The 12878-nt window shown below is 41.5% G+C and overlaps 1 protein-coding gene across 1 annotated transcript; it reads right to left on the reverse strand.

Annotated features, from left to right (window-relative positions):
- Positions 1–5140: 5140 nt before the first annotated feature.
- LOC122668426 (uncharacterized mitochondrial protein AtMg00810-like) lies at positions 5141–5536 on the reverse strand. The gene has a single exon (XM_043864991.1). The coding sequence runs from the start codon at positions 5534–5536 to the stop codon at positions 5141–5143; it is 396 nt and encodes a 131-aa protein (XP_043720926.1).
- Between the last annotated feature and the right edge of the window lie 7342 nt (positions 5537–12878).

The following is a 12878-nucleotide window of genomic DNA, read 5'->3' on the forward strand; positions in this document are numbered from 1 at the left end:
CGAAGATACCATAGGCCAACAGAGCAGTAGTGGAGTGGATCAAAAAAGACATGGGTAGTGGAAAAAGGGGTTGAAGTCAAAAATAAAAAAGCAGAGCTTCGCAGCAGAAATGAGAGTGAAGAAATGAGGGAGGGAGCCCTCTATTTATAAATTCTCTATCGCGCCCACGGCGCCGTGGAATTCTCCACGGTCCCGTGGAACAGTGGCCCACGGCACCGTGGAGGTTTGCCCACGGAGCCGTGAAGTCTGGCACGGAGCCGCCCATACACGGGGCCGTGCCGACCCCCACACGGCCCTGTGGACCAAAAAAAAAAAATCCCCAGTGAAATCCCTCAATACTAACTTTCGGTCTAGTGGTGCCTTATCACCCTCCAAACTTGATGGTTTCGGTCGAGTGGCACCTTATAACCATCCAAGTTTGACTCTCGGTCGAGTGGTGCCTTATCACCCTCAAATTTGATCTTCGGGCCAAGTGGTGCCTTATCTAGATCTTCGATCGAGTGGTGCCTTATCACCCTCCAAACTTGATGGTTTCGGTCGAGTGGCACCTTATAACCATCCAAGTTTGACTCTCGGTCGAGTGGTGCCTTATCACCCTCAAATTTGATCTTCGGGCCAAGTGGTGCCTTATCTAGATCTTCGATCGAGTGGTGCCTTATCACCCTCCAAACTTGATGATTTCGGTCGAGTGGCACCTTATAACCATCCAAGTTTGACTCTTGGTCAAGTGGTGCCTTATCACCCTCAAATTTGATCTTCGGGCCAAGTGGTGCCTTATCTAGATCTTCGGTCGAGTGGTGCCTTATCACCCTCCAAACTTGATGGTTTCGGTCGAGTGGAACCTTATAACCATCCAAGTTTGACTTTTGGTCGAGTGGTGCCTTATCACCCTCAAATTGGATCTTCGGGCCGAGTGGCGCCTTATCTAGGTCTTTGGTTGAGTGGTTCCTTATCACCCTCAAATTTGATCTTCGGGCCGAGCGGTGCCTTATTTAGATCTTCGGTTGAGTGGTGCCTTATCACCCTCAAAATTCTATCCCAGTGGAGTCCCTCATATTGGATCTTGTGGGCCGAGTGGTGCCTTATCTAGGTCTTTGGTCGAGCGGTGCCTTATCACCCTCAAAAATTGTTTGAGCAATGCTCACAAGATAAAAATTTGGTTCGTCCAAGCTTTTCTTTTGAAGATTATCGAAAGATTTCATCACGATTAACCGCCTGTTTTTAGCAACTCTGCCACCTTTGAGCAAAGCGTCAGCAGTACATGCTCTTGGTGACAAAATTAGTTGGTCTTTTGTCTTAACCCTTCGGCTGTTGGCACAGGCCTGGCCAAAGAGGGGCAAACTGTAGACGCCGATTTTTTGTCACCCCCTGATTGGCAATGATGACAACGGGACATGGACGATGGACGACGCACTCTCCCTCTTTTCAGACCCAAAGATACCTGACCCATAAGACCAAGAACCATGCTGAGCACAAAATGGCCCATTTTAGACCCAAAAACAAAGAAAAATGGCACTGCGCTCCCATGGCGCAGTGGACGCCTTCCCACGGCACCGTGGGCACCTTCCCACGACACCGTGGGGATGTGTACCAGATTTCCACGGTGCCATGAGGGGGTGTGACATCAACCTGCTGACGTCACCCACGGCGCCATGGAGGACTTATCCGGCCAGGAGAAAGAAAGGGTCCCTCCCTATAAATAGGAGGGTCCCCTCCCACATTTTCCAAGGAATTTTGGGTAGAGAGACCCTCCCCAAGTGATTCCTAGCCTCTTTTTCTCCCTTTTCACCCTCATTTCTCCTCCTTCTCTCATGAGTGTGTCAGTATTTGAAGTTTTCTTATGACGGACAGATCCTTCGATTGTCCCTCTGAGTATAGAGCGCTTTGGCTCCTTGGCGTTGGTATCCCGTCTGTGCACGGATAACCATCAAAACTCCTTTGTTACAGATGTTATTCTGTCTGTTTACTCTTTCCCAAATCACTCGAAAGAGTCGTTACTCTGTCGAGAAAGAAGCAGCGTCGGTCCGTTCGTCCATCTCCCCTGACCCAGGGGCATACAATCATACAGGTATAATTATTGCATTTTTGTTGATCCAATGTAGCCCTTTCGTATTTTACCGTTTTAGTCCGCATTTTTCACATATATAATGTAGTTTATTATGCTTTAGTTCAATTCATAGCATCTGAATGTAGTTCATAATATCCCCCATCTCCATAAAAAGAGAGAGACAACATTCGTCCTTATGTAGCATCTAACACAGAGAGACCGGCTTCGGCCGGGCTAGGTGGGTGCCTAACACCTTCCCACACTCGTAATCTAACCCCTTACCCGAACCTTTGGTCGGACCATATGGAGTCACGTAGCCCGATTCCGCTCACCACGGTTAGGGCTACACTTAATGGGTCCTAGGCCCTAACCCTAGGTGGCGACTTCTCATTATGTTAACATATTTTAATGCATGATCCCAATCCCCTATTTATCATACATTGACAATGTTATCCACATCCATACACACACATGTATCTCCCAAAACCCTATGGCGCCAATATACCACAAAGGAATTTAGGGCAGAGGAAACCTTTGTCCCGAAGGACCGCGGTACTTACAGGTTGGTATGTTATGATGGGGCCAATGATTACTAGAAAAGGAAAAAGGTTGGAGATTGGGCAATTGGGATTGATACCTGGTAGGGTCGACAATGTTAGCAGGTAGGGCAAGGGGGACAGCACACACAGTAGCAGGAAAGTAGGCCTGGCCCATTTCTAACGGATGAGGGGCGTACGGTTTCCAGTATTGTATCTATCATCCCTACCAAAATTCCTTTGTTGTGCTCCGGCCGATGCACCATCCTCAGGGGAGAACATTTCCTTCGCTGTAAGGGTCATAGCCTATTCCATCATACGCGCTGGGGGAGTACTCCCTTTCATCTGCTGACCATTGATACCTTTTGGCCTGAGGGGGCAGTGGATTTCTGCCGCACACCTATGAGTATCTTTATACCTGCGATCATCCTCGAACAATAAGCTGCATCTTGTCCCCTCATAGCCCAGTTTACAGCAGTAGGTACAAAATAGCGGGAGTCTCTCATACTTCACCACCACGTTGATCTGAGACCCATTTCTTCTCTTCAAGGGAATGTTTGTGCGAAGCGGCTTCAAGATATTAAGAACCACTCTAATTCTTAAAAAACACACTCTCTCCCCAAACTGGTTACCATCAATCAACATAGCACTCACTGGGACTCCTACCTTCGTCGCCATCTGGAACACCAGACTCAGCTCCTGAAGCTCTATTGGGACATCGTGCAGCTAAATCCAAAACTCTGATTGATCAAACTTCCAGTCTTTTGACTCTTTCCAGTGCTCCAAGACGATCAGATTATCGGCAACGGACCAGGGGCCCTCTGTTAAAATGTTCTTTAGATCCAACTCATGCTGAAAGTGGAACGTGAAACTTCTCTCAGTATAGGGGTAAGCCTCCACCTTGTCCTTTGTATTCCAGACCTGGACCAGCGCTTCTGTTACGGCCTATGGACGAAATCTCTTACCTTCTAAGATATACCCTATTAGGGTGTTATCCCAACTCTAAGCAAGTCATTCTTCCGTGTGGTCATCAAGGAAAAAGCCATCCTCCTCATCAGAAAGTTGAAGAGAGTTTGACGATGATCCATGCTCTCTGTGATTCCCAGGTCCAGAGGAATTTGGGATATTTGGATTCATACTGAGACACAGGAAAAGGGGAAAGAACAGGGACATAGGGAAAAGCACTGGGAAAACACCAAGAGAAGGTCAAGATAAGACGGTTTGCAGTCCCACTGCACCAAGGGACCTGAAAACGAGGAAACTAGAGGAAGGTTTAGCAGAGGGAGTTATGTGAAGGACAGTTGAGAAAGGGGAAAAAAAACTCACGGAGAAGGCACACCAAAGTTATCTAAAACCTTTAGAGTCCTACTACCAACAGCAAGAGGAAAACAAAAAACTCCAGACAAAGATAGGTGAAGATGATAAGTTTAGGTAGAACACATTCCAGCATATGTAACAGGAAGTGGACTAAGGGGAAAATCGCATAGGCCATGGCTAAGAGGGCTAGATGTGTGGGAGAGGATTCATTAAGGGAGGTAAACACAAGGAAAAAACAAGTAAAGGTACACGACAATAATACCGGAGATAGCACGCTCAAGGCGGACGAAAGACTAGGAAGAAACACGGCACATCATTCTACTTGGGGCAAAGATGGTGAGCGCCACAAGTTTCACATTCAAATGCTTTGTTTGTCTCAAACTATAAAAGAAAGGATTAGAGAAGGAGAGAAGAGAAGAATCTCAAGGCAGAGGAAAGACTAGGAAGAAACACACCACATCATTCTACTTGGGGCAAAGATGGTGAGCGCCAAAAGTTTCACATTCAAATGCTTTGTTTATCTCAAGTTGTAAAAGAAAGGATTAGAGAAGGAGACAAGAGAAGAAGAAAATGCGACAAGAGAATTTAATGTGGTTCTGTTTTGAAGAACCTATGTCCACAGTGTAGAACTTCAACTATGCATTGGTAAGTTTACAATGACAATCTTTATAGGAGATAAGAGAATCAATCAAGGGATGTGTCCCTTCTTTGTAAGGAAATGATTTGAAATGGGATTGATTTTTATCTCTTGAGGATCCATTTACTCTTTCAACTGTCTTTTTATTTAAATTCTTTCCTTCTCTGAACTCCAAAAGATTTGCTCTGTGATTGAGATCCTTGAGATCCTTGTCAATCCATTGTGTTGGCTTGCCATAGTTGTAGAAAATGGTAGGATGGGATTGAAAGTATTCAAATCATATTTTGAATGATTTCCTTCTATACGCCACCTCAAGATCAACGGGGCTGGAAGGACCTTGAGCTTACTTGTTAATAATGAAAAATGTGGCTGAGATAAGGCCTTGGTGAAAATATCCGCAGTTTGATCCTAGGTGGAGATGAATCGGTCGTCAAGATCCCCCTTGGAGACTTTATCACGAACAAAATGAAAGTCAATTTCGACATGTTTAGTCTGGGCATGAAATACAGGATTTACGGTGAGATAGGTCGCACCAACATTGTCACACCATAGGATGGGCGCCGATTTCATGTATAATCTGAGTTCTTTAATAAGTGATTGTAGTCATGTAAGCTCAACAGCAGTGTTGGCAAGGGCCCTGTACTCAGCCTCTGTGCTCGAATGGGCTACTGTAGCTTGTTTTCGAGAACTCCAGGAGATCAAGTTGGTGCCATGAAAGATGGCGTACCCGCCAGTAGATTTTCTGTCATCTGGGCAACCTACCCAATCAGCATCAGAGTACGCAGAGAGCTGCATAGACTGCTGGGGTTGGAAAAGTATCCCATGAGATGCAGTATGCTTGAGATACCGAAGTATACGCTTGACGCTAGTCCAGTGATCCAGAGTTGGTTGATGCATGAATTGACACACTTTGTTAACTGCAAATGTAATGTCTAGCCGGGTCAGAGTAGCATATTGGAGGGCACCGATGACACTGCGATAAAGGGTTGGATCATCCATCAAAGAGCCAGATATCCTTGTCAACTTTTAAGAAGAAGACAGTGGAGTAGATACGGGCTTGCAACCTGTCATGTTAGTTTTGGAAAGCAAATCCAAAATGTACTGTTCCTGTGATAAAAGAAGACCATTAGTGACAGGGTGACTTTAATACCAAGAAAGTAGTGTAAGGCTCCTAAATATTTGATGGCAAACACAGTAGCCAATTTTTGAATGAATGTAGACACAGCGGGAGCATGACTACCAGTTATTATTATATCATCGACCTAGATGAGAATATATATCGTAACTCCACTACTTTGGTAGATAAATAATGATGTATTAGTCTTGGAAACCACAAAATCCAGATTCAAGAAGAAAGGAACTAAGGCGATCAAACCAGACCCTTGGGGCTTACTTAAGGCCATATAAGGGCTTGTGGAGTTTGCAAACACGGCCTGGAAATTGAGAGTTGATAAAACTAGGGGGTTGGGTCATATAAACTTCTTCGGTGAGGATGCCATGAAGGAAGGCATTTTGGATGTCCAGTTGATGAAGTGGCCAATTGGATGAGAGAGCGACAGAGATGACCAAGCGAATGGAGGCTGGTTTGACAACAGGGCTAAACGTCTCAGTGTAATCAAGGCTTTCCTGTTGATTATAACCTTTGGCTACAAGACGAGCTTTGTAGCGTTCAATGGTGCCATCGGCCTTTTTCTTTATATGGAACACCCATTTGCAGCCAATAATGTTCATGGAGGGATGAGGAGGAATCAAGGTCCAGATTCCACTGCGGATTAAGGCATTGAATTCAGAGTCCATAGAATTTCGTCATTCAGGTGATTTAGAGGCAGAAGCATAAGTTGTAGGCTCAATGGTGGTGTTGAGGACATGAGCAGTGAGAGGACCAGGAAGAGGGTGTTTAGTAGCGAATTAAATTTTAGGCCGACGAGTCCCATCCCTATTTCGAGTTACCATAGGGTGTTGAGTGGTGGTTGCAGTAGGGTTTGGTTGAACTGGGAGATCAGCATCCAAGTCTAGAGATGGTAGAGAGGAAGTAGGATTGTGAGGTTCCAAATATGTTGGAGGGGTAGATACTGGGTTAGAAGACTTGGCCATGGAGGTGAGGTTGGAATTGAGTCGTTTGAAGAGAGGTGTTAAGTATTTGGAGATTGGGGATACCATGAAAATATTGGGGGAGGACGAAGTAGCGAAGGGATGTAATTGGAGGGAGGGGAGGAGCTGGAAGGGGTGTGGAAAGGGAAGCGGTCCTCATCAAATATTACACGACGAGAGATGATAATGGTGTGTGCTTGAGGATTGAGGCACCGATAGCCACGATGACGGGAGCTATAACCCATGAATATATGAAGGGAGGATCTATAGTCAAGTTTGTGTTTATTGAATGGTCACAATAAGGGATAGCAAGCACTACCAAAAACACGAAGTTGACTATAATCAGGTTGGGTACCAAATAATTAGAGCTTGGGGAGACATTATTTAAAAGGGGGGTATGTAATCTATTAATGAGGAAGACCGCAGTGTCAAAGCAAAGTGCCAAAATTGTTGCGGCACATGGGCATGGGCCACAAGGGCAAGACCAGTTTCTACTATGTGTCGATGTCGACGCTCAGCCGAACCATTTTGTTCATGGGTATGCGGGCAAGATAACCGGTGGTTTATGCCATTATTGTCTAAATAGGTGTCTAAATAGGTTTTGAAGAACCTACGTCCACAGTGTAGAACTTCAACTATGCATTGGTAAGTTTACAATGACAATCTTTATAGGAGATAAGAGAATCAATCAAGGGATGTGTCCCTTCTTTGTAAGGAAATGATTTGAATTGGGATTGATTCTTATCTCTTGAGGATCCATTTACTCTTTCAACAGTGTTTTTATTTAAATTCTTTCCTTCTCTGAATTCCGAACGATTTGCCGTGTGATTGAGATCCTTGTCAATCCATTGTGTTGGTTTGCCATAGTTGTAGAAAACGGTAGGATGGGATTTGAAAGTATTCAAATCACATTTTGAATGATTTCCTTCTATACAAGCCCTGTTATCTCTAGTGCTACTATGTCATGGCCTAATCTTGGTCCCCAATAAATTTCTTTCTTACATTTTTGGGGAAAAAAAAAATTTATTGTCCCATTTGTCCTCATTTTATCATACACAGTAATGGTAACAAATACAGATATTGCAGGAACATGAAAGCATTAAGGGTTTGTTTGGTTGCAAGGGGAATGGAAATTTTTTATGTAAAATGAAATTTTTTTCCTAAGAGATAATAATTTTAGGTGTTTGATTGTGAGGGAATTGTGTTTCCCATGAGAAATAAATTTCACTTTTGAGATCAGATTGCAATTTTAATTTACTGACCAAAAACGCAAGTAAAATCAGAAGCCGAGAAACGACTTGAACCTTGCTTTGTTCGTTGTTTCGTCCATTGGAGAATCTCTGCAAACGTTTGAGAAGCTGAAGCCCTAACATCTCTGATGCTAGTTCTGAGAAGGCTTCGAAGCTCGAGCAAGCTCCGAAGCTAGGACGGGGCCTTCGATTCAAGTCTTCGGTAGACCTTGCATCTGGTTCATTGAAAAAATCCCCAGACCCTTGCCCCCTTCTTCTCCGTCTCCGTTCCTTGGCGATTGTAGCGACCTGCGAAGTGCGACCTCACAACACCGGAATACCCCCTGTGGCAGTCGGTAATTGCAGCAGCAGATTCACTATCTCCGTTCAATTCGGCCAGCGACAATCTATTTACTCTGTAAGTTTTCTCTCTGTGTGTGTGACTGTCTCTCTCTCTCTCTCTCTTCTCTATAAATTGTCTGAGCTTTCTATCCTTACAGAGATGCTTTATTTGCTTCCTGAATCTTAAAATCGAGATGAGTTGCACTTGTGGGAAAGCTTTTTAGCTTATGTATAATACCTTAATGGAAGTTCATCTGTCTGAGATTTGGTTTTATTTATTTGAATGATGTATTAGTTTGTTTATCTTTTTTTTCGCCTTGTTGTTTCCTTTGTTTGCCTGTGTATTCTGAGCACAAGGGCACTGTGTTTAAACTCTTCTCCTTCACAAACCCTTGTATGTGCACCTTCCATCTTTCCTGGATCTCCTTCTTCATGTGCTTCATATCCACATTTGCTGCTGCTCCCCTTGTACCCATCATTTGAGACAATCTCAACCTCAAACGGTCCAACAACCCAAATATTAACACAGTTTTTGAGGTACAGAGGTAGTGCTTAAACGAATGCTGCCTCTGTATTCAAATATCTGATTAGTTACCATCTGCTAGATATTTAACACTGATACTGATATCCTATCTCAACATGACAGCATTAGTAGACTGGATATTGGGGTTAGTTGGTCACTGACTTACTGTCTCAGGATATAAAGAGCCTCTGCTGAGGCTGGAGTTGAACCAGACTGAATAGAAGGTGTGGCAAATTATGGGAGCTGTGCTATGATTTGTAGCCTTTGGTAAGAGGGTAATAAAATGAGAGTTTTTGAAGTTCATAGTAAACCCTCACATTAAGTCACTAAAGGAGCTGAAAAAGGGTACTTAAGTGGGCTTCAAGTTGTATTGAATCCCAAGGAGTGGATATTTTATCAAAAGCATTGGATTTTTTTCTGCTTATTAGGGGTGGGGGGGGGGGGGAGATCGTTTTCTGTTCAATGTTCTTACAACCGATGTCTAGATTTTGGGGCCTTGTACACTATAGTAGAGGCTTTTTTATACCATATATAATTCACTTTGACTTGTCAAGAAAAGGAATTGAATATGATCTGCTCCGTATCTGGTGTGTTACAAGCTTGGATATATAACATTTTTGCTATGAGTAAGCTACTGCTTGCTACATCTCTTACTTTTAAATTGTTTACGGAGTTGTGATGTTTTCTAACATTCTTTGGGAATAAATTTTGAATTATTTTGTTTTTTACTTGTGGCTATCTTTTCTAAATCTACATCAGTCTAGCATCAAGTTATTGTTGGTTGAGTTCAATGACCCACTTGTAATTAGTATTAGTATTTTGGTCTTTAAATGTTTCAATTAGTTTTTAGTTGAGTTGTCAAACCATTATAGGGAGGCAGAACAATTTAGTTTTTAGTAGATGTCTTTGGTTGCATAAACTTAGATTGTTCCTCAACTCTTCCTACCATAGAAGCTGCGGATTTATTGCAGAAATTGTCTTTAGATTCTCAGCCCAAGACTCTTGACGTTCCTGAGGTCATGAAGAAGGTAATTTGTATATGGTTTCCTTTGTTTCCCTGAGAAGTTAGCTTGTAAGAAACAAAATACAGGGGGTCGATGCTGTCCCGCTGGTTTGGAGAGATGAGCAGTCACCGGCTCCTTGAAGAGATAACATCATCCAAAATGGTGCCGTAGGAGACTCTAGATGTGGACTGCCATTTGGAATTTTGTCTTGCTTGGACTTGGGAGGGGTGTTTAGTTATTGTAAAGACATGTGGTCTAGGGTCTTAACCGTGTACTTATCCTTATAGTTAAACAATTAGTGTATCATGTTGCCTTTTGTTTTTCCACTTTCTCAATTTATTCTCAATTAGAGAATAAATTATTACTGATTACTGTGAAAATACTTTGATTCTTTAAAGTTTTATAGTTAAAAACATATATAATAGAACACAAGAGTATGAATTAGAATTAACTAATACTTGTGTCAGCTTTAGAACATCGAAAAGATTCAATTCTTCTAAGTACTGTTAGATAATATATGTTTCCACCCATGCACCCACATGGTTCTCCTATAACAGACTAAAATACTTCTGAAGTACTGTTTAGATAATATATGTTTGTCCAAAGAAGCTATTAACTATAGAACCAAGCTGAGATCAGGCCTGGTTTCAATGAAAGAAAAAAAAAACTTTATAAATGGTTTTCATTGGAACCTTCTTTATTTCCTTCATGTATTGTTTGTCTGTGCTTCTTTTCCTCAGTTATAGTGTCTTATGTATCCCTTTGTTTCTTTTTTCATTGGTTGGTTTTTGGTTCTTGTAGTTGGGATATTTAAAGTTGGTTTGGTCTGTCCTAATCACTTTCAATAGCCTTTTTTAGTGATTCTGGAATCATGTCTTTAGGTTTATCTTGGAAGGTTCCTTGTTTAGTTTTCTTTTGTTGCCTTGGTTTGTGTTCCTAGACAAACCTTGTATTTCTGTATGAATTTTGTTCCTCTCTCTCTTTTTAATTTCTTTTCCCATGATTGTTAATGTGAGATTATACTTAATATCCATTACCAAGGTTGCGAAAAAGAAATCAAGTCAGGTTCCTAGCAACACATACAATGTGATAAAAGCCCAATGGTAATTTTTTTTTTCAAATGTTATTTCAGTCATGTAACACAATGTGATTTTCAATCTTTTTTCTTTATTATTATTCTCTCTTATATACTGTGTTTGGGTAACATGGTGCTTGCTGAAATTTCTTTTTCCATTTTTTGAGCTCAATGTATCTTTACTATATTGTTTTCTGGTGTGATCCTTTTTTGTATGTTTTGAGGTACATGATTTGCTTATAGCAGCTCACTGTAGTCTGTATGATTCTGACTCTTCCAATGAACTGGGGTAAGGGTGTTGATGCTGTGGTTATGCTTTACTGTTCCAAACGCATATTTGATTAGGTATTGTGTATGTGGGAAGAAAGCCCAAGAGATGAAAGCTTGCATGAGCTCATGTTTTGTCTACATCCATGCCTCAGTTACTTATTCCTGCTGATATAGTCATATTTGACTTAAAACCCTGCTCATTAGTATATGATCTATTGAATGTTTTGTTTGGCTGGATTAAAGGCATATATCTCTCATGTAATTTTGTATCCATTATTAGTGGTCATGAATTTGATGGAAATTTTGGGAGAGGGTAATGGGTAATGTGCTGCTGAAGAGAAACATTGCCTTTATGAAATTTGTCCAGGCCCTTGTCTATGACAAGAACTAGTATTTTTTGTGAAAACATAATCTAAGTTACTATTTTGTGTGTAATTAATCTTACAGCTGCTAACCTAACTTTTGCGTTCATGCATTATTTTACAGCTGTTAACCAACATCTGTTTATGAGATAATCTACAGTGAGAGAATGTTCTGTGGCATTTGAACTAAACCTAAGAGATGAGTTTCCAATGGGAAAGAGACATGTTGATGAACTACCAAACCACTTTATATGAAGAAGTTTTCTGCTACAGAAACTTTTTCCTTTATGCTTCTTTTTTCTAGTCATATATCTATGTTCTTTCATCCGGAAGCCTGTCTTCTCCCTAGTTGTTTATGTGGGTTGTCAATGGGATGTTTAAAATTATCACCTAATGGGTCCCCATTTGGTATCTACTATGTAAAAATTAGTGCATTCACTGGGTTCCCTTCTTTTTTCTTCTTGTTCCACTGATTGCATCAAGCTCCTTTTGGACTGCCATTGCATGCTATGCCATCCAGGATACCAGCAGGTCTTTGATTTCTTTTGAGGAATGCTTGAAGTATTTCTATGAGTGTTCTTATATGTGTTTCCCTTCTTGGTGTAGGATGCTCTTCCTAGAGCCATTACTTGATTGAAAACGGGATGCGTTCCTTCCAAAGTCATGGCCAGATTAAATAGTTTGAAGGGATACATGAACCAAAGTTTTCAGAGAATGACCAAGGGCTTTACTATTTTGGAAGAACTATGTTTACCTAGGAATGGTGGTGACCCTATCCTTGCCCTTGTATGCAGTGCTCACATTGTAGCTGGAAAACTTCAATAAGGAACTTGACATTGCAATCTAATACAGACATGCCATTGAGGCTGGTCTTGTTTGTGGTCATTTCTGTTTTGTTTTGTTTTTTGTTTTTTTTTTTTTTTGTAAGAAAAACGTACTGTTTGGTTGATTGAGGAAGAAGCCAGTTGGGTGTAGATAAATGCAGAAGAGGTATGTTGAATGTTTGCATTTTGAATCATTAGCCCAAATTTACAAGTTGATTTTGCTTCAACGGTCATTAATGACAATGAATGTCTGCCCATCTATTTATGAATGTTTGATAATATCCCCCCATTGATGTGTGATACCCTCTCCCGGCCATCCAAATTGTTAGAATTCAAAGCTAATTGCCTATGCACATTTGTGTGTAAGTGGTGTGTGGGTCTCAACGGATTAGCTATGATGTATTTTCAAACATTATTTCAAATTCATTAAAATTCTGTTATATATAGCAAAAGTTTGAAATGATTGGTACACCCCTTGGTCCTTTTCAATTTTCCAGGGGTTGTGCCAGTCATTTCGTGCAACTATCCCTGGGTGCAGGTACACACCGCACTACAACATTGGTTAGCGTTCTTTTTTTCATAAATTATTAAGAAAGAGCCTTAATAAGTGAAAGTTAGTAT

The sequence above is a fragment of the Telopea speciosissima genome, chromosome 7, assembly GCF_018873765.1.
Source record: "Telopea speciosissima isolate NSW1024214 ecotype Mountain lineage chromosome 7, Tspe_v1, whole genome shotgun sequence".
NCBI lineage: Eukaryota > Viridiplantae > Streptophyta > Magnoliopsida > Proteales > Proteaceae > Telopea > Telopea speciosissima.

Bases quoted from the DNA above. Each gene is read 5' to 3' on its own strand.
- LOC122668426 (XM_043864991.1), bottom strand. From the start codon at position 5,536: ATGGATGATCCAACCCTTTATCGCAGTGTCATCGGTGCCCTCCAATAT.